General features: G+C 40.4%; 1 protein-coding gene across 1 annotated transcript in view; it reads left to right on the top strand.

Annotated features, from left to right (window-relative positions):
• Nucleotides 1-22248, top strand: part of LOC134216969 (protein sax-3-like) — a 144437-nt gene extending 122189 nt beyond the window's left edge. The window contains exon 11 of the mRNA XM_062695724.1: nucleotides 20615-22248. Coding sequence (XP_062551708.1) covers nucleotides 20615-21752 — 1138 coding nt within the window. The 3' untranslated portion in view covers nucleotides 21753-22248. The remainder of the gene's footprint in view (nucleotides 1-20614) is intronic.
• The last annotated feature ends 329 nt before the right edge of the window (nucleotides 22249-22577 follow it).

Here is a 22577-nt window from a genome sequence, read left to right on the forward strand (position 1 = left end):
GCGAGTTTAAGTGTTGAAGTAGTTGAAGCAGCGGCATCTTCAGAAGACAACGTCAACCAATAGTTTTACTATGATCCAGACTAAGTAGGAAACCGCCAAATGTTGAACGGCTAATTTTGTCGCCTATTGTTGAACTCCCATAAGAAATGCACGTGCATTCAACAATAGGCGAAGAAATTAGCCGTTCAACATTTGGCGATTTACCCTAATCAATAAAACCATAGAAGGTTCTTTTTCCGAGCTGCACTGTAGCAGTTTCAAGTTTGGCGTCGAAAAATAAATCCTGAATAATGCATATCAATATCTAAGGCAAATTTGAGCTCCTCATAATAAAATTGTGATGTACATAACGCTTGCTTTTGTAAAAAAGTTTTAGCGGGGGTGCTTCTTTTTTTAATTCTTGCTGTAAATTTCTCCAGTGCTGAGGAAGCACTTGGCGAGGGGAGGGGCTGAAGCATGGCCTACACAGGGAATCAATTTTTATGGAATGCGCGTGCGAAACAAGCGACAAAGCGAACCAACGACAAAGCTTTGTTTTTGTCGGAGATACCTAATAATGACAAAGATCCGAAAATTTTTGTCAGCAACAAAAAAGAAGACAATCTTGTTGCTAACTTTTCAACCCGTTATTTTGCATTATTTCTACAGTAAATTTCAGTTTTATGCTATCATAGTTTCTGCTTTTATGGAAATATTTGAGAATCGAACAATGATTACAAAATTAGCATCGTATTCTCGGAAATTTAAGAGCATGCGAGGCAAATGATTCTTGTCATATTGTGATCGGGTTCGGATAAAGGTTTGTCGCTAGGTGCGTTTGTCAGTAACAAACCCTGTTGATGACAAAGAGTATATTGTTAGGCGTTGCCCGAATATTGATTCCCTGGACCTACATGAGGACCTTTCGCAAGCTAAATTGAAGAATAATTCAGAATAAGTCAACAATCAATGCTTAGAGCTAAACACTTTAAAACATTAAAAATTAGTTAGAATTCAATAACAGCAGAGGTAATAGCCTCCCTCGATGAAGAATCCCAGTTGATTAACGGTGTTTGGCCAACAGGGGAATTTACAGGATGATCCGGAAATCTGAACGATGAAAAAGACGCTGCAACCAGAATAGGACATCCAAGCTTAACATATGGCATCAATCCATAAAACCGGCCAAGTCATGGCGAGATGGACCATGATTGGTCCCAGCCGTCTGTCAACAGACATCACAAAGAAAAAAAACCGGCCAAGTCAAAGCGGAGGATTTCCGTAATATCGCTAATCAGAAAGTCAGTTTTAATGGAAGGTAGGAGCAATAACAGAATTCCCGAACGTTGTCTACAAATTAATTGTCTCAGAACGTGTTGTATGTTCTGAAACCGAATTCTCTTCAAATCTGTTTTATAGGATAACTAGCTGACCCGGCGAACTTTGTCTCGCCAAAAATTGATCAATTATTTTCTGATACAATTGCATGCGTCCACAATTTATCTAGAAAACAAATCGGTTCTTCAGAATGATCTCTCATTTTTGTTTTTACATATTTTTTTTTAAATATATATAGATGATCAAAATTTTGAAATTCCATGCAAATTGTACGAAAAATCATTTCATCGAAAAGATTGGGTTTTGATTTTCAAAGCATTCCAATTTCATCATAACATTTTTCCTCTTAAAAAGAAGAAGATAATAAATATAAATTAGCAAAAATTGGGCTGTCTATTCTTGAGCGAAGCGCGGTCGTACAAATGCCAACTTAGTTTTAAATATATAAATAAAATAAAATAATATAGAAGATTAGGCCTTCAGCTAGAAAACGGAATGATGTATGCGAAGCGTAATGAAATTAGGCGAGGAAACCCTCCCGAGCTGACCTACACTCAGCGAACTGGGCTATCAAAATTCATAACTGGCGCCTAGCTTGGTGACTGGGGGAACTTACAACCCTGGATAAACCAAGGAGGCTTCCTCCTGCGCATCTCTTGTTGACGGACTTCCAGCGTAAAAGGAAGGGTTGGTTGGCCGAAACTCATTCGTTTGAAAGCCATTTAGCCGAATTAGTCAGACCGAAAATCATCTAGGGTAAAAGTTCCGATAGTCGTGGGTGTTCCTATAGTTGCGGTAGTGTTGTTTTTACACAATCTACGTATTTAACGCAGCAACCCATATAGTCTATCAATTTGTTGACCTGTCATTACACGAAATACAGGAAAACAGGTTGAGAATTGCATCAAAATTGGTAAAGTATCACTAAAATACCTTTTCCTTTTCTCTGCTTTGCACCAATAGTTGCGGTAGTGTTCCTATAGTTGCGAGTCCCATATGAAAACAATGGGATTCGCAACTATAGGAACATGAATTAAAAAATACCGCAACTATTGGAACACTGCACCAATAATTGGAGGTACCATTTTAGGTAACAATGATGGATGCTACTGCAATTAGGACCCCTTTCGGATCAAATATAATTGATAAAGTTACATGTGCACCCTTGAGGTAAGTGAAATGAAGTATAGGCTTGGTGTGAACCAATAAATAGTGGTGTAACGTGCTTAGTTCCTCCACTATTGGGTCTTTTACCCTATAGACCGTTCGATAATTATAAATACACTAAGAAACAATTGGCAATTGGAATGTCGTTTGATATTTCATGAAATTGTCGACTCCTCTAATAGATATCATCCCACTCTTCCACGTGATATATTATTCCGATTTTTTGCTCAACGTTAGGAAAATATGAAGCTTTAATTTTTGCTAAAAAATTTTTATTTGCACATAATGGGTTATTTTTGGAACGTGTTTTTTGGTAAACTACCTAGAAAAGAACGTATAACTGTTAGATTAATATAATTTTCAATACAGACGCATAAAAATGTCTGTCGCATTATCGACGAGATCTGGTTGAAAAATAATTTAAATGACCTGAAAATTCCGAAAATCCTCAAAAAATTTCGAAATTGGAATAATCATCATTTGTTCGGATATGACTTCAGAATCAGACGATTTTCTTGGGATTTGATTCGGACACAAATGACAAAGACAACATCTAATCTAATCAAATCGAACACAAACGCAGCCAGTACAAAGAAAGCATCCTGGAAAATCATTGAGTTAGATGACGCCCAATAATTTTTCTTGTCAATATTGAGGCTCACAGCATACCAGAGGTATGACATGAGCTTCAAAGCGGCCAGGCCCACTGCGTTGTGTTTGCCGCAGAGATGATTCTTAGAGATGTATCGTGTTCAAGTATTCACTTCAACATGATACATATCACGAATCTACAGGGGTTGAAGGATGCGTGGACATGCCGTACCATACGTACCGCGTTCTTTTTAAGTTCTTATTTTTGTAGTTGTATATAAATATGTAGTGAAATGAATAACATTATAATAAGAAATTATATCAAATTTTATATATATTTGTAGAATATAACATCAACTAGGAGCCAAAGTTAACTCTCTTGTAGAAGAAGCTGGAAATTGTAAAGAATTTAATTATTATTTAGAATGTTATGAGTATCAGATAGCAGGTCATGTGACAGAACGACGTCTGCATAAAGGTTACATGGCAGGTTGTGAAGCTTTCATTCCTGGGATGTTTTGTAGTGCACTATGAAAATGTTAAATCATGAAAATATGAAGGTACATAATACTATAATATAAAAAAAAATCATGTAATTATAAAAATTTTATAATAAAAAAATAAGAAACATAAAAATATAATGTAATAAAAATAATAAGAATAAAAATTGCTATATGAAAATAAAAGAGAACATGAAATAAAAAAATGAAGATACAAAAATATGAGTACACAAAAGCATAGAAACATGAGAATATGAAAATATTGAAAATTTTATATTTAAAAATTTTCAATATTTCCACAATCGCACGCTTCCACGCTTCTATGCACTCATATTTTTGTAACTTGTAATTGATGTTAAAGTATAAAATTTTGAAAATATGGCAATATGAAGATCTGAAAAAAAGATAATATAAAAATATTAAAACACAAAAATATATAACATAGAAATATGAAAGTATAAAAAATTAAATAATAAAAATATAAAAATACCAAAATATGAAAACGGAAACATGAAAATATAGAAATATAATAACAACATGAAAGTATAAATATAGAAGAAAAACAAAAAATAACATATTAGAAATTATAACAATATAAAAATATGATAGCATGAAGAAAGAAAACACAAATATATGAAAATACAAAGGATTTAAATATGGAATTTGAAATTTAAAAATATAAAAGTATAAAAATATGAACAAATGCAGGTATAAAAATGTGAAAGCATGAAAATATAAACATATAAAACCGTCATATAATGTGATATAAGTATAAAAATAGGCAAAATATAAAAATATGAAAAATAAGACAATATAAAAATATTATAATATGAAAATGTAATAACAAAAATATGAAATGTAATAGTTCAAAAATATTAAAACATTAAATATTAAATATGAAAATGTAAAATTAGGACAGTATAAAATGCGTAAATAAAAAAAATATTAAAATGTAAAAATAAGAAATTATAAAAATATGGAAATTTTAAAATTAAAATGTAAAAATATGATAAATAAATATAATGATATATGATACATAAGTATAATGAAATATGGAAAATAAATATAATATGCATATATGAAAATACGAAACCATGGCATTGCTACGGTATATTTCGTGGACTTGAAACTAGTGATACTCATGTTTCCTTTGAAATCTCTGTCCAGATTGCTATCAGAAATCAAGGTGGGTGTAGTCCTTAATTTCAATCTATGACAAAAATGACAAAAGCATTAGAATTACTATTCCTGGCCACGCTTATCTGTACCGTTACTAGAGAGAGAAGGAATAAGTACCACGGAGTTGGATATTGGGAAGGTATTCGTTGGGTCAGGCAGAGATGGCATACTCCCCAGTGCGTATCAAGAGCAAGAGATTTCGCGCACAGCACACATTTACTTTCAGTGAGAGAGGGAGTGCGCGCTGTTATGTTTCTCCACTCAAACGATACGCACGATCCCGGCTATTCCACACAGCTCGCATCGAATGTGTGCGAAAGCAAAAGTGAGAAGGAGCCAAAAATCCACGCACAGCAGATAAAATAAAATAAGAGCACAGTTAAGCGCGCAGCGCTGTGTGCGCAGAGCTGCGTACGCAGATCACACTGCGCTTAGCTATATGTTTGAGATAAAGAGTGGAGTTCCTTCATTGCAGAAGACGGAAGATCTAATGAAGTCACTGCGATAATGAAATGTATGGAAGTCAAATAAGCTACAAAACGGTGGATTTGGTGTTAAGGCTCCCCCAGACATGAGTGATTTTATCGCCGCGACGGCGACAACTAGTCGCCGCGATTCTATCGTTGGGTCACTGCAGGCAATGTTCTATTTACGCTGCTATATCAACGGCGACAGAATCACTGTCGCCAAGCGCTAGAATCGCGTCGCGACTGTCGCATCGGTTAGAAGACTTTACACATTAGAAGCTGTTCACAAATTACGTAACGGGGAATAAAAAAAATGAATCCACCTACATAAAAAGTGTTACGAAGGGGAAGGGCTGGTAAAAAATTACTATATTTAGCCTTACGTAATTTGTGAACGAACTCTTAGAGGTAGCTCATGTCGAAAGTAAATTAATATAAATTTGAATTGATAAAACCTTGTGGTGTGTTAAAACTTTTAAATGGAATAAAGGCAAAGTTGGTTCTCCGATTTGGTGCATTTTACTTAAATTTGGCTTTTTCCACTATAAAGGCAGATTCAAATGAAAGGAACCCAGAATTTAGTTGATTTGCGGTTCCGTTAGGGAATAATAATTCCCAAAAGAATCAAGTAATCGTTGCGTGATTTTTGATTTTTTTTTTATACTTTATTATTGCGTTTTTAAATTCCAGATTAAGCTCAATACCGCATGATATTTTGAGCTAATAAGACAATACCGCCAACGGGGGTGTCATTGGGCCAAAAAGTGGTATGCTCCAAATAAATGTTACACAACTCTAGTAGTTACCATTGGAATCAAGTTTTAATTAGTTTGATACAAGCTTCAACAATGTATTTACCACTGTATGGGGAAAAAATAATAAATGAGGGAAATTCTTCAAAGCTATATGTTGTTTAAAATTGGCCCATTCTCACCCCTCACAGGGGGTGACATTAATCCAAGTACATTCAAGCAGACATTGCCTGATTCTGTGAACTTTTTTTTTAAACTTAGCATGCGTGTGAATAACATTATTGTAGGGTCATGGGTTCGAGTCCCATCGAAGGGAAAGTGGTTACCTCCAATACATTTTCCAAATCAATATCTTCCACATAATGTACATATTCACATATGAGTTTTCACAACATTGTAAATTAATGTCCAAGTCGGGTGGTTTAATCCCCGGAAATAGGCAATTAACTTTGATTGAACAATATTGTTATTAGCCACGATTGTACTTCCAAAATCCGAATGCGTAGTGGCCTTCAGTAATATAATTGTCAGGCCGTTGGTGAATAGGGGAGGTTGTGAGAAGTGTAACAGGTTACATAGAAAAATTAACAAACCCCTACATGCGCGAGAGGGTTAAAATAACCAAGTATCGCATTAATTCTTTAACAGATTTTTCGATATGATGACAAGTTTATTTGTTTTATCATTTTTTTCAATTCTCGAGAGAATGTTATCGTAAAATAGTAGGTTGTGCAACTAGTTGAAGAAGGATTAATTTTTCAGCACGAGTTGTAGGGTATCCAATTATGGTTTGAACTAGCGAAAATTGAGCGATTTGGAAACGTCCTGAATTTGCGCTTATATCCCCCCACCAGTGGCACAATTTCAAAAGGCTCATAGACGCATTTCACGCACAATTTAACAAGACGCATTTCATGACACAGGAGTGAGATCAATATATCAAAATAAAGTCATTTTTATTTGTAATCGATTGACATCATCGTACAAATGAGAAACAGTTTTAAGTAAGTATTTTTATGGTTGGTGTTAACGTTTAGTTTTAAGTAGTTAAAATAGCATCATTTATACAAGGTAAAAACTGATCGTGGTTTGAACTTGTAAATGCAGCCATGTTCTACTGCTGTCCGCTAGGAGTACTGCATGCGCCTAGCTGGAGCATTTGTTTATATTTCCAAAATGAAATAATCGAAATTTTCATATTGATAATTTAGACGATTTTTACACGTTTCGAGTTACTAATCTAATGCGAGAAAATGGATAGTAAAACAAATTTGCTTTTCTATAGCGTTTCATGCATGTAATTAGTATTGTATTTAGGAGTTGCTGCCAGTACCATGGTACGAATTTAGTTCAAACCATGAACGGTGTAGTTCAAACCATGGTACGAACCAAAGTTATGTAATTACAGTAATATCCCGATTTTGTCAAAAGAAGTGTCAGAAGTGACAAATCGGGTCGAAAACGTAATAAAATCGGGTCGAAAACGAGACAAAATCGGGGGTAGACAAAATCGGGTCAACACTGTATTAACTTTTTTCAATGAAACTCAGCTTAAATAGGTGACCTAGGATGTTTTTAGAAAGATAATGAACTAAGCTTCCATATAAACTAGAGTTGTGACGCAGTTGTAACATGTCTTTATAATGAAATAAATGAACTTTGTTCAGACGGCTCATCTCATCCCTGCCATTTGGTTCAAACCATGATTGGATACCCTACGTTTATATATGAATACTACGAGTGCTTGAAAAAATCATGTGTTGTAACGAGTTGCACACGCTATTTTTGCAATGGTGAAAAATGGGTCTTAACATGATAAATCTATACCAAAACGTATCAGCCTGATTGACTTCACATGGTCATTCTTGCAAAAAAAAAATTTACTGCAGAAAATAAACAGACTCCATGTTATCGTACCACATTGCATGCTCTACAAACCATGAAGCGATAGATAAACCACAGACAAACAGACATAACACACGTCAAATATCCATCGTTCACTGATTTACTGGTCGATTCAAAGAATCATTAGTTGGCCAATCGATCACTCGAGGCGTGTGCATCGGATTTGCTCGAGTTTGACGTTTGTTCACTACCGCCATCTGGTTCGTGATTTTCCAAACTAGCTGAAATCAACAGATGTCGTTAGTCTTTCAACGACGATGTGTTTGATGAGTGAACGTTCGATGTGTTATGTCTGTTTGTCTGTGGATAAACATTCCTTTGCAGAATTTTGATGTCGTGTCTATCTTACTATTTCATTTATTACGTGACACAAAAAATACACTATTTGAACACTCACTCAAGCTAATTGAACAAAATGTGGTCATGCATCTACTGTTCTAATGTTGGTTTTCCATTATAGCACAAAAATGAGTGCTAAAATGGATTTTATGCAACCCATTTGAGTTCCATAATATTCATTAAAGGTAAAAATGTAGGCCGTTTTATAACTCATGCATGAACTGTAAAATCAAGTATTATGATCTGGAATTGCAAACAAATAATTTCAATTAGCTGTCTCAAGCAGCCTAAACGATTTTGATCATTTAAGTAGTTAGAATACTCCTTCTGAAACGTGTAACAAGAGGGATACTCGATGGGCTACAGCTCTTCAATGAACCTACGTCGAATGGAGTATCCTTCTCCACTGGATTCGATCTTGGGCCATTCGCTTCCAGTCGCCCTGAACATTGAGCGCCCTCAATGTAACAAGGGGGACTAATTAATAAAAACCCTAACCATCTACAAAGCGGCGATTGTGTCTCTCTCATGTATTCACGATTAAGAGTTGTCAAAAATTACCGAGCAGATCTGTAAAAATTACCGATTACTCGGTATGGAAATGCGGATGGATCTGTAAATATAAAGCAAACCTCAGTATGTCGTTTATTTCGAATAATTTTGTACAAGAATAATTGCCGCAAACTTGTTTCACTCATATTTTCGCTGTTTCCGATTCACAAGAAGCGCTAGCGCTAAGCCACAACCTCGGCGACAGCGCTGATAGTTTGTTATGCATTTCCCTGAAAGTTCGAAAACTTGTTACAGATAGCAAATAAAACTTTTATAAATAGTAATCTTATTATACTTACAAGCAGGCTAATGATAATTCCAAAACCGACGAACGAACTGAAGTCAGAAACATTTTTGTTAAACCTTGAAAAAACGATGAAAGACTTGTCTTGAAATACGATTTAACCAACAAGTAGGTATTTATTCAACGAAAATACAAAAAATGCAAATGTCGTTTACCTGCATTAAAATATAAAGCCATTTCATAAACCACCCCAACTTTCAATATGTTGTGCATATGAAAAATAAAAATAATAATCATATTTTCTGCACCCGCATATGTGGGACTTTCATCTTCACGAAAATAATCCATTGGCAAAGACACCAAACAAGCAAACCAACTTATTGATCGACGCTCATATACTGCACTTAGCACGCCGATTCATTAGCATTTTGTTTAACACTGCGAGAGCACAGAAAAGTGCACGCAGCAGTGTACGCGCAGCGCTGCGGCACTGAGCCATCATTTGCTGCCGATCGGATACGACGCAGAACCGAAGGCAGCCGCTCGCAACGCAGCAGCTCTCACATAAAATGTTTAGTTGCTCACACAAACCTTTTCTCGCGCAGCGTCATGGAGCTTAGGGGTGAGTGGCTGGCTTTGTTCGCAGTAGTGAGAAACTGCGCTCTACACACAAATTGTTGGAAGATGTGTACTCTGCGTGGATCGTGCGTGCGCTATGCCAACTCTGGGGTCAGGATGTGCCTGTAGCTGGCAATGTGACCATGGTAGAACTTACCCCGTAACACACCACGAAGAGGTATCTACCCAGCATTACGGGTAGGACACTAATGACAAAGACAACATTGCTCCAAAAAGTAAAAAACTTGGTGCATTAGTTAAAACGGGAGTTCGAGATATTTTTTTATGTTTTTTGGGGCTATTAATTTGAAATTTTTCTAATTCTCGTCCGATTGCAATTATTTAATTTTTAAAATCCATAATGCTTCTTAAATGAGAGCTAAAAACAGATCGAATGGATAAGGTAGAAAAAATTATGAAAAATTGTAAGTAATAGCTGAAAAACATGTTGTGCAAAATTCTCAAAACATAGTGGAGGAAAAAAAATATACAACATGCCAAATATTCAAAACATTCTCGAATACTCGATGTTATATGAAAGTAAATAAAATTCTAGGCCATTTGCAACCATGAAACTGTAGATCACTTGAAAAAAAAATGAAATTATTCAATATACAAAGTGTATTTATAATTATTGGAATGGTCTATAGTCGAGTTCCATTTGGCCAAATTGAACGTTTGGCCGAAACACTCATCAGTTTTAAAACGTTTTGCTTCAGAGATGACTTTTCAGTCTTGACAAAATCAAAACATTGTTATTTAACTTTGTGCGACGTTTCAGTCCGTTTGGGACCTTCCTCAGAGTTCCTGATGAAGGGCCCGAATGGACCGAAACGTCGGACAAGATTAAATCAAAGTTTCTGATTATAAAGTTGCGCACAGATGATCTTCTTACATTGATTCTGAATGATGTTCTTGTTATTATGTTGGCAACTTGCAGTTTTGTTCAACCCTTCATGTGATTTCACGGGAGTGTTCACTTATAAAGGTTTTTAATTCGATAACCAAGTCACTCACAGCCATGATAATCATTAGTAGATAACAATACTTCCGCCTTACCAACAAGCATTTGTTTACTTTGCTCGATAGGTAGATGGTTTGACAGCTCAATAGGTAGATTTGGCTTCAATCTTTGCGCAACTCTATATATAATAGACTCTGGATTAAAAACAGTGTTTTGATTTTTTCAAGACTGAAAAGCCCTCTCTCAAGCACTTAATTATAGCCGCAAGTTTATGAAAACTGGGGTGCCATTGTGCACCTCGACTCGAAATGAGCAAACCATGCAAACTGTCATACAAAAAAGCTGTCGAAAGGAAATGCGCAATGAGGACCCTGTTTGGCCGAAAATGTTTTTGGGACAAAATATATACGGCTGAACTCGTCATTTGGTCATTTGTTAAATGATAAATGATAATTTAAAAGTATTAAATAAGTGAAAAATAAGAAGTTATAAAATGAACAGTGAGAAATTACAAGTGAGGTATCTCACTTCTCACTGTTAAGTGAGGTGGTGAGGTGAGGAACAAAAACTGAGAAGTAAGAAATGAGAGTAAGCAGTCTAACGTCTCATTTCTCAATGCTCATTTCTGGCTTCTCATTTCTCACTCCTCAGTTCGCCACTCACTTCACAGTGAGAAATGAGAAATGAGGAGTATGAAGTGAGACGTCTCATTTCCCACTTCCTAGTTTCCATTTTACACATCTCATTGTGTAGAGCTACAAGGTTTGGGTGATAGGAAACGTGGTGAATAAAATTCATCTCTTCATCATTGATAAAACTGACAGACCCTGAGTTGAAACACGCAGCCCAGAGATGAATTGGAAGCGAGCGGATGAAGTCCACCGGTGAATTGGAATTGTGATGCAGGTTTGGAAGACTGTTGAAGTTTGTTGAGATGATGATTACAGCAAATAGTTCCATCTGTTGGAGACAGTTGAACTAACGATTAGGGGCGTAGTAGCGCTGGTAAGGTTGGCCTGATTGAAAGCTGGTTCCGGATCGGCAAGAATTTTGCATAGCTGTGGCGTAGTGCATGCCCCTCCAGCTGCGATCCCAAATTTCCCGGAAAAGTTTTATTTATCCATATCATTGTGGTTGCCAGGAGGGACAGTCGTCGCGAAGCGTCGGCCTCGGTGTTCAACAACTGCAAGGAGATCGGCAGTGGAGTAGCCGCAAAATTTTTTTAAGACTTTTTTTGAGGGATTCGCAGTGTCCTGGGATTCAGGCAAACGTCGTGTATTATGGCGGGTACTCAGACTTCTTGCTTTGCAGCGCTGACACTGGCACTGGCTGAAAAGCGGCTTACTCAATAGGTACGTGAATACGATGAGAGCCGTAACGGCCTCGGCGGAGAAGATACCATAGATAATTATATCTATGAAGATACCGTACTAATTTGTTCGGATCCCAACTTCTTGTTAATTATATCTATGAAGATCTTGCACATGTTTAGAAAGCTGTCCGAGATGATGATGTTGGAACTGGTAATCCCGATTCCAATTTCCCGACCACGATACATGCAGGTGTGCACATCAACGCTCGCCCGCGTGGCTCCGGCGTGTATTATTTTGACAGATCGAAGTGACATTTCGAAAACTCAAATATTCATCTATTAGTTGCACTCACTGAATGAATTTTATTTAATTGTTGAAAATTGTGAAAAATAAAAAAGCAGATTTTTTGCCAACTGCGTAAGACATCTCTGGCAAATAGAAAACTTAAACTTAGCGTATAACTTCGATCCATGATACCAACCAAAAAGAAACAGAGTGGCAGATTTCAGGAAAAAACGCATGGAAGTGGAGGAATTTCGCAATGAACTGATCAGAAGGACAGGTAGGCGATGACAACCACAGTAAATCAAAGGAAAAAAAGATCGCAGATCACGTGGCTCCCTCTGAAAGCGATTGTTTTTAGTATTCCTGCTGCTACATTTGACTTGGTTGGTTGGTGTCAAAATGAGGAAACGATGTTAGTACAGTCAGGGAGGAACCCCACCTTGGATCAAGCTTAAACATCAACCGGAGGATCCGATGTCGAGGAACCGGCCTGTCCACAGTGACGTTCCCTGACACCCGTGAGTGAGAATGCCCTTGATCTATCGGTGTCTCGCGTGGTCGTTTTGCAGTAGCACAGCGATGGCACTGGCAGAATCAGTTAAAACTAGGACTGGTTTCTAGGAGAGATGGCGGCTGCAATAAACCAGAGCTGAGGTTTCTATCGAGAAGACGCTGAATTATTCAGTAACACACAGAAGTATTACCTCAATTCATCGAACAGAGTCGATCGCCGCATATAACACTTTGGGTCTCCGGTTCTTTTATATAGCCTTTACGTATACTAAGTATGCGAAAAAGACCAAAACATTATTCACAATAGTTAACGCATATAAGAGCGTCTCTGATGTATTACCGGTGTTTGAGTATCACTGGAGTTCAACAAATGATAATTGATTAACAATTGCGGTACTAGTACACGATTTTACAGAGAACAGCTTGCGTCTATTTCTAGTTTCACAGTTACTTGGCACATGGCATATGGACATTGATTTGTATTTCATAAGCTTGGAAGCTGGACTGTAACACTTAACGGAATTACTGCGACGCGACACTACAGCAACTAACAAGGATGGCTATCTATTTCTGACGCTTTCACTATGACTCGCTTATTAAAACGGACTATTGCAACTGACTATCCTGACGGACATTAAACAATGGATTATCAACTTTCTTAGTTTCGGACTAGGGTTAAATAACACTCGAAATCTATGACATCTAATAGCTAATTTCTCTAATGTTAAATGTCGCATTGAGTAAATTTTACTGGAGACGCATATTCCCAAAAACTTCGAATAATACTAGGGCTCCATTTTTCCCGGGAATCAACATCCCGGGAAACGGGAAATGAAACAATAATTTCCCGGGATTTCCCGGGATCCCGGGAAATAAAAAAAAATCGTAGTTTCCTGTCTTTTATAAAATCGTAGTTTAAATTTTGTCGTAAAATATGGTTTTGAAAATATACATGTCCTCAAATGATGAAAGAGTTGTTGAAAGCCTGAGAAAAATTTTGTTCAGTTCGAAAAGCGTTTACTCCTGCTACAAAACGTTCGTCATGTCATAAGTATCAGCATCTGCTCTGGATCAAGAGTAAGATCTGAAGTGTCCCGATGAGCTCCACTATGTGCTACTTCTCCATATTTTTAAAAAACTTTTTCAGGTTGTATCCGCATTTTTTTCAGTTTTTGGACAACGACGGCTTCAAGAGTTTCTCTTCTATTATAGCCAAAATATACCTAACATGAACTATTCTTATACTCGACGACTTATTTTAGTGCATAGAATCTTCTGGTCAACTTTGAAGGATAAATCATTTTTATTCATGTACGTCCACTTGAACACGTTTGCAGATGCAGCAGATGAAATATTTGAAATGAGAATTCTTCCATTCGAAATTAAAAAGAGCTGTCAGGCGAGTGCTTGATTCTCGTACTTTAATGATCCTGACTATAACATTTTTTTCAGTCAAACTTTGCTTGAAATGCCGAACAGCACCTAAAACGCATCAAGTTGCAAAAGTTTTGCAAGTATTTGTTGTAAAACAGTTGTAATGATCGCATACTAAAGACATAAAATCTGTTTTTCCATCAAGATCTGTTAGCCCACCAATATTATAAAATGAAATATTTCAGAAATATCTCAAAATACAAACGAGTCTGCGGAATATGAGTCTGTTCGGGAATTGAATCAAAAAGGATTGAAGGTCTTAAAAAACCTTTTACAATGATAGGACAAACTTGCCAAAGCGGTCACTGCTATTGCCTAAATTTTTAATTTAGGCACAAACACTAAATTTTTAATTCGACTTCACAACGCTTACCGACGTTTGAACCTACTGAATAAACAAACGATAGATAAAAACTGGTTCTTTGTCTCGCCTCTCTTCAACACGTGTTGGAATGCACCGTATGATTCTGTAACATTTTCAGTTGTAACTTAAACTTCGTAAACTTCAAAAGTGAAATAAATAAAGAGAATCCGTTATCATCAAATTTTTAAAAAATAAGACAATTATTTCAAAATATTTTAGTATGTTGTTCATTTCCCGGAAAATTCGGGAAACTGATAAATAAATCCCGGGAATCGGGAATCCCGGGAAATATGATTTCCCGGGAATTCTTGTATAAGAACTGGGCATATGCGAAATTGCTAGATTCTTATACAAATATTGTATAAGAACCTAACAACTTTCTAAGCTTCTCTTACATTTTTTGTATAAAAATCTAACAATTTCGATATAAGGTGCACTGGGGGAAGTGGAAAAAGGGGGTAAGTGTAAAAATCGACTCGAAGAATTGGAATTGAACATACTTTACAGTTTTTACCACATCATAACATTATGCAAGAATACGCTTTGATGCTCAAACTAATACTATGTTGAAATTTGTATAATACATATACTAACACGGTTAACGCTTGAACTGTAATTTTAGGTTTTGCGAAAAGTTGATTTTTGCATTCATAAAATCAATTCTTATTTGCACCAATTGTCCTTTTTTCAAGTGAATTTATATCACAGGTGACCATTATAATACAATTGAACTAATCCCATTCAATTGGTAGTGGTTTGTACCAAGAAAGCAAATTATTCAAAGATTTTACACTTACCCCAGGTACCAAACACTACGGGGTAAGTGGATAATGTTCTAATTAAGCAATTTTTTTCTTCCCTCCAGGGTTTATTTCGATAGCTGTGAATCTTAATATGTTCCTTCTTTGTTATCATTGTGGTTCCAGTGGTGATTGAACTAATATAAATGAGAAAATGCTTGATTAATCCACCTATCGGTATTGATGCCTTTCACATGTTTTAAATATGAAAAAAAATTATAAGAAAGTTAAAAATGGCAACGGATAGGTAAATATATTCTATAATTTACATTAATTTTTATTCATAACAAGTTTCACCGTTGAATGCAATTTTTTTGCGAACAAATTGGTTAAGGACAAGTGCTTAAGAATAGTTGATAATTTTATAGGTGCTTTACGCACACACATACATATACATACACACATACAGACATCACCTCAATTCGGGGGCAGCAGGGACTTTGTCCAAGGGCTTGACGACCACTCCCCATGGCCACTGCGAGTTAGACCGGGACCATCGTCCCTAACCCCTAATCCCAAGGCGTCAAGCGACCCGTGCCGAGGGGATGCATGGCCAGGGGGTGAAATAATGAGCTAGGCCTTTAACGGAGCCTGTGGGGTACCTGGGCACCCTCCACAGTAATTGTCCCTTACCGCGTCATGCTGGGCTCTGGCGTGGTGGACCTCTTTTCCCGAGCAACTCGTGGGACCAAAATGGAAAACCAAGTCAATTCTTCAATTAGTGGTAGTAGTGTAGGCGACAACCCCTTCAGGGTTGTTCAGGTCTCCGCCTAGGAGGCCAGAGGCAATAGTCGGCAGCTCAGTGCGCAGCGCCAGCGTGGGTCACTCAACCTTCCTCTCGGCTAGAAAAACGCCGGTAGGGGTTATTGACGGCCCATGGCTTGTGGAGGCGATGAACCGCAAACGCGATGGGCTTTCGGCCTTCGAGGTGGCGACGGAACAGCTGGACGCCATTATCGACTTTGCGTCATCGAAGCATAATATCAGCAAGGACCTCAAGAGGAGCTTGCAGAAACTTCGAAAGTCGATGCTGGACGCCAAGCTGGAGAGGGCGGTCAGGACGGCCAAGTGTAAACCCGTGAAATCGGTGGAGTCGAGGTCTACCTAGACTGAGGCCCCAGGATTCGCGGACTCGGGCAAGGTCGAATCAACCGAAGGCGTGCCAGCGAAGACGGTGGTACCAAAGTCTACCCAGATTGAGGCTCAAGTATTTGCGGGTACGTCGGGAGTGAATGTTCCAACGGAGCAGACACAAAAACGGGGAGACAGTCTCCAGGGATGAGCTCGCTCCAAAACGCGGAGGGTTACTACCCCGAACAAGAGTAGTGGGGCTGGGAAGCTGAACCCCGGTCAGGTACCTCCAAAACCGGGGGAGGAAGGACCTGGAAAGGTCCGTCCACTCAGGAAAGACGGTGGTAAGGGGTTACGGCAGGCTGAAAGTTCTCAGCCGCACCAGACCAGGGGAACAGAGGGGGATGACGTCTCCTGGACCCTGGTCAAGAACAAGAGGATACCGAAGACGTCAAGGGCCGAAAAGCAGGCCCAGGCGAATGAGGGTAGCAAGAAGTCTAGGGTAGGCGCCAATCGCTCCAGGGGCGATGCCCTAGTCATCACGGCGGACGAGGCTAAGTACTCGAACGTCTTGAAGGCGATGAGGAGTGACGTCAAGCTCGGTGAACTCGGCGCTTGTTGGCGGAGGAAGTCCTAGGCGAGACGGTCAAGGTGAGGGCACTCACGACGGAGGTTAATCTAAGGGTTAAAGACCTGGACGAGATCACCGAAGTCGAAGAGCTCGTCACGGCACTGCGGCGACAGTGTGAAGTGGAGACGCCCACCGCAGCCGTTCGGTTACGGAAAGGTCCGGCAGGGACGCAGGTAGCATTGGTTCGGCTATCTGCAGAGGACGCCTCCAAGGTAGTCAAGTTAGGGAGCGTCAAGGTGGGATGTTCGGTATGCCCTGTGCATACGAGCAATCCGAAGTTTGCTTCAAGTGCCTGGAACCGGGGCACAAGCAATGGGACTGCAAAGGCCCTGACAGAAGCAATATCTGCCGAAGCTGCGGATTGGATGGACATAAGGCACAATGCTGCACGAACCCTCCCAATTATTTGATTTGTTCCAGCAAAGCTGTGAACAGCAAGCACCCCATGGGTGGTTCGATGTGCCCGGCGTTTAAGCGTGCTGCAAAATCACACAGGTAACGCAGCTGGCTTGCTCGGCCTCGCCCGAGTGTTTGGTGTGCGCAGGTTTAGAGGAAACGGCGGAACACGTGTTGTTCGTGTGCTCACGTTTTCGTGCAATGTGTGACCACATGCTTGACACATGTGGTCTGGACACTACCCCGGACAACCTAGTTCGGAGGATGTGTAAAGATGAAGTTGGCTGGAACGCCGTTTTATCGGCTATCGCCCAAATAGTCTCGGAGCTACATAGAAGGTGGCGCGTGGACTCAAGGATGGCTAGTTCAGGCGCAAATAAGAGGTGGTCCAAGGGATCGGAGTCGGCTTCATGGGTCATACCGGTGGTCATGCTCTGTGGTCGAACTCGATCCTTTTACCGAACAAGTGGCCGCGCGAAGAACAACATGGTATCGTCGCTTTCGCGGCGTTGGTCAACCGGGCGGGTTCCGAGCCCGAGGACGGAAAGGGGTCCTCGTCAAGGCTGGGGCAGGCGTAGGCACCGCGTCGGCAAGTCCCTCTGTGTGCTGGCGAATAGGCCCTATCGCAGAAAGGTCAATTTAGGGTGCACGCGGCATCATCATTCTTGATACCAGTCGTGCAGAGGGAAGCAGGCGCGAAGTCGACCCTGCCCACCGAGGACATAGGGCGTGGTAAGGCAACCTGGAAAGCCGGCAATGCGCTGGCACGATACCATGGTGTTCTTCTAAAAAAGCGAGTCACGATGTTCGATGCTGCAAGGACACGCAGCTAACCTCGAGGCTGCGTTATGCACTGCCCCCTTTGAAGCATTACTTTCTGGCAGGCTTGACAAAACTCCTCACCCTCGCTAGAGTCAAACAAAATCATCATCAGCAAAATGCTGCCTTCGCATCCTCACAATTGAGTGGAAGCGTAAAAAAGCAGAGGTACAAAAAAACAGAGCGAGGAAAAGCAAAATAAAAACACATGTGAGTGAGGCGTCGGGCGAAAGAGCATTCATTGAGCCTCCGGAGCGACGCTTTGTATGTGAAAAAATCTTGGAGGCTGTTTTGAGTGTGAGTGTAAGTGAGTGACGCACCAAAAGAAAAAGATGAACAGATAGACTCGCTCTTGTTTTGCGACGCACAAGCTCGGGTTTAATGATGCACAATGCTGTGAGTTTTGATGCTTATTTGTGCTCCTCAAAAAAACTCCTGCTCTTGCTCATTTTCTACTCGGCGAGGAGTTTTTGGCAAGCCTGCTTTCTGGTTGTACCGAAGGGACTATGGGCTTGGCGGCAATGGAAACGGTTTTTTTTTTTTTTTTTACAATGCAGTACACGTGCATTGTAGTTGCCAAACTACCACACGGAAGTGTACTGGAGTGTCGGACTCGACCATACCGGTAATACCGACTAAACTCCCTTGGCTCCACCATCGTTTCCCCAGGAACTACCTCGCAGTACTACTTCTGGGGACGGCAGTACTAAGCGTACTCGCTCATTATCGCTTACACAGGCACTCGTTCCACGCGAGCCTGACTCGGGTGCTCGCACACCATTCACTCCATTTGAGTCTTACTTGGATGCTCTCCCGGGCGCTCCGCTGCCATGCCTCGAGGTGTCAATAGCGGTAACTGCCTGGGCCTACAGATATTACGCTACGACACTCCTGCCTCAGCACGAGCAGATCAATCACACCACTGCCGAAGCAGACCACACGCTACCCTGCCGAAGGGACACTCCCCATGCACCACATGTGCACAACTGTAGGTGTGTGGGTACAACCCACTGCTACCCTGCCGCCGAAGCAGCTTCTCCAAAGACCATTCGCTCCATGTGACCCTTTTTCGGGTGCTCACTCTAACACTCCACTGCAATGCCTCGAGGTGTCGATGGGATACCTCGACTCCTACCTCAGCATGTGCAGTCCATACTCAGACTTCTGCTGCGCTTCGAGGTGACAATAGCGGTGACGCGCTATGACACTCCTGCCTCAGCACAAACAGATCACTCACTCCCTGCCGAAGCAGCTCACGCACTACCCTACCGAAGTAGGGACACTCCACATGCCAATTGGCACTCCCTGGGCTTGTGCTTTTGAAGCGGCACACAGTCGCTTTGATAGAGTCCGCTTACGGGCACTTGTGGTTTTTGGCAGGGATTTTAGCAGAGCCCACTGCTAAATCCCACCACGCCCTAGGCAGTTCTCCCTGACTCACAGACAGCTGGGGAGGGGTCGTCAAGCCCTTGGACATGGTCCATGCTGTCCCTGCTGTCCCTGCTGCCCCCCCTATGGAAACGGTTTAGCGGGTCGGGGATGTAGTCCTGCCTCCCTCGGTGATCCCTAACCCCGCACTTCCTGGTCAACCCAGGATGTCTGTTGAGCAGATTCCCCCTCCATTGTTTAGGAAGGATAAAAAAAGACATCATCTCAATTCGGTAAACTAAGTTGATTAGTTTATAACCCTATAAGTCCCATTTTTCCTTTAAAAAGTTCATCTTTGGGGCGAACATATAGATTTTACGTACACTTAGTGTTCGAGAAGGCAAAACCAGCCATCCCCTAGCTATTACGAGAATTCCTTGAGGATCTATTCCGTTAAAGTAATGAAATTATTCCACAAACGATACTCAGAGCAATTATCGTATTGATTTTAGTTATATGTAACTACTCATCACCATTGAAGGTCAAGGTAACATGGGTTTTCCACTTACCCCATCCCACTAGGGTAAGTGGAAAAACAACTCCCAATTTTAAAATGTATTTCCATAAATTTCAAGCGACCAAAATGGAAGACTAACATGTTATGAGTGAAGTGCCGGTAGTGGGAAATATCTAAGGTTTATTGGAACAAAATTCACATGTATCACTATTACTGGGAACAAGATGCAACAGAAACCTAAAGTCATTGCCGGTAAAAGTGGTACATGCACATTTTTTAAATCTTTCTAAATGGTAGTTAATCATATTGTACTTCAAAATATTGTAAAAATCTGTTGCGGACAACCAGAAATTAAAATGTGAACATGCCAAATCCCAAATGCTCCATATATTCCATAAATTCGGATAATGCAATAAAAGTGTTTAAAAATCCTTAGAATAGCATCCTTGACTATATCGTCAGACTTGTCTATACTAAATTCTTCTCCTCTTTTCATATTTTCCCACAGATTATCTCCGCTGAACATGCCAGATTACGCAGAGGTGGCCGGTTGTTCATCCTTCAAGAACGATCTCGGCGGATCGCCGTCCTACGACAATTATGGTGCGTACGCATCCACCACCCTGGTTGGTCGGTCCACTGGCAATCACACCGGCGGTTTGGGCCCAGCACCATCGGTGGCACCCGGTGCACCGATGTTCGCCCAAAACCAGTTCGACGGGAAAAATGTCTACTCGGCTCCAACGAGTGGCCATTACAATAATTTCATAAATCAACATCAACTGCGCCATCAGCAACAATTGCACCAACAGGTTGGCGGCGGAGCGGCCGGGGTGGAACCGAAACGACCCGGCGGTTCCTACGGGGGCAGCATGAAGAGCCAAAAGATGAACATCATCGAAAATCGGATGGCCGACATGATGAACAACCTGGGCCATAGTCAGACTTCGGTGGCGTCGGCTGTTGGACACGGCCTACCCGGGTCACCATATGGCGGCTCCAGTGTAAGTAATCTCAATGCAAACAGCAGCAGTAATCTACTTCCGGCGCCCGGGGCCAGTGTAAGCGTTCCGCACACGCCCCTCTTCGGCACCATCAAGCGAACGACAAAATACAACAAAATAGGCTACAATAAGGATAATAAACTCAATTTCGGCGATAATGGACGCTCAACCGAGCAGCCATTGTTCATCAAGTCCAAGTACGACGGAACATGGTCCTCGGTTCCCAGCACGGTGGCCTCGTCAGCCAACAACATAAATATGATTAATAATTCGCCATATCACCAGCAGCAGCAGCACCAGCAGCTACAACATCACCATCAATCCCAGAGCCAGTTGCCATCGTCGTCGTTGGGTCATCATCATCAGCAGACAACGACGACGACGGCGTCACATCAGTTCGCTGGGAAAGGTCCCGGAAGCTCCAACATTTTGGATCCCTTGCCGAACGGCTGCGGTGCCGGTTTATCCTTGCAAGCTAATAATTTAGATAATCAACAAATACAAAATAATAATCCCAGCAGTAACGGAAGCAGCAGCAGCAGTGGCAGTTCCAATAGTAGCAGTAATAGTGTAAGCAACAATGCGGCTGGCAGTAGTTCACAGAATTATTTAACCAGCTTCGGCAAAACGGATAATGTGTAAATTTCACGGACAAGGACGCGACGAGGACTGGGTTGGGAGCGGGTCCTTTCCTGTGGAATGGTTTCCGCACCGAGATCTGTCATGTTAATCCTTGTTTTGTTCTTCCGTGGCAAGTGGCGCTGGCTCGTTGGTTCGTTCGTTCCACTTGGAACCAAATCCACCTGACTGGGGTTGGTGGTTGGCTGGCCTTATGTGGGGTGCGGGTGATGCACTGTTGATGTAGATTTAGTTGGGAGGATTATGCAGCACCAGGCTCGATTGTTTATCGGTTGGGTTGGAATGGATGAAATATTTACAGCCCGATGGGAACGTCATAATCACCGCGTGAAAAAGCAGATCGAGACCAGTTGAAGGGAATCTAGGAAGTTCATGTGAGAAGTTTAGCAAAAAATATACATGGTTCACAAATATGAAGTAACATATTTGAATTCAATTATTTTTCCGTTTAAAAAAGGTTTAACTTCGACAAAAAAAGTTTTAGAGTTACAGACTCATCTGTAGGGCGTAAATATGTATTTGTAGATTCTAATGAGTAGCAATATCGGTTAAAAAGATGCGAACTTCTGGTGGGCATGGAAGTCCAATTGGCATTTATAATTGGAAATATTATTATTCCGTTCTGTCTTCGATGTTTCCAGTAATCGATAATTCTTATTTTTTCAAAAACAAATTCAATAAATTTTTCATTTCCTTTAAGAATAAGAAATTTGTGTAATTGGGTACAGTTCTAGAATTTACTTTCCAAAGTCTTTAAAGTTGAAAGAATAATTGCAGAGTTAAATTTTGGTATCACATACACGATAGAAGGGAATGAATTAAATAACT

This window comes from Armigeres subalbatus, chromosome 2, assembly GCF_024139115.2.
Source record: "Armigeres subalbatus isolate Guangzhou_Male chromosome 2, GZ_Asu_2, whole genome shotgun sequence".
Classification (NCBI taxonomy): Eukaryota; Metazoa; Arthropoda; class Insecta; order Diptera; family Culicidae; genus Armigeres; species Armigeres subalbatus.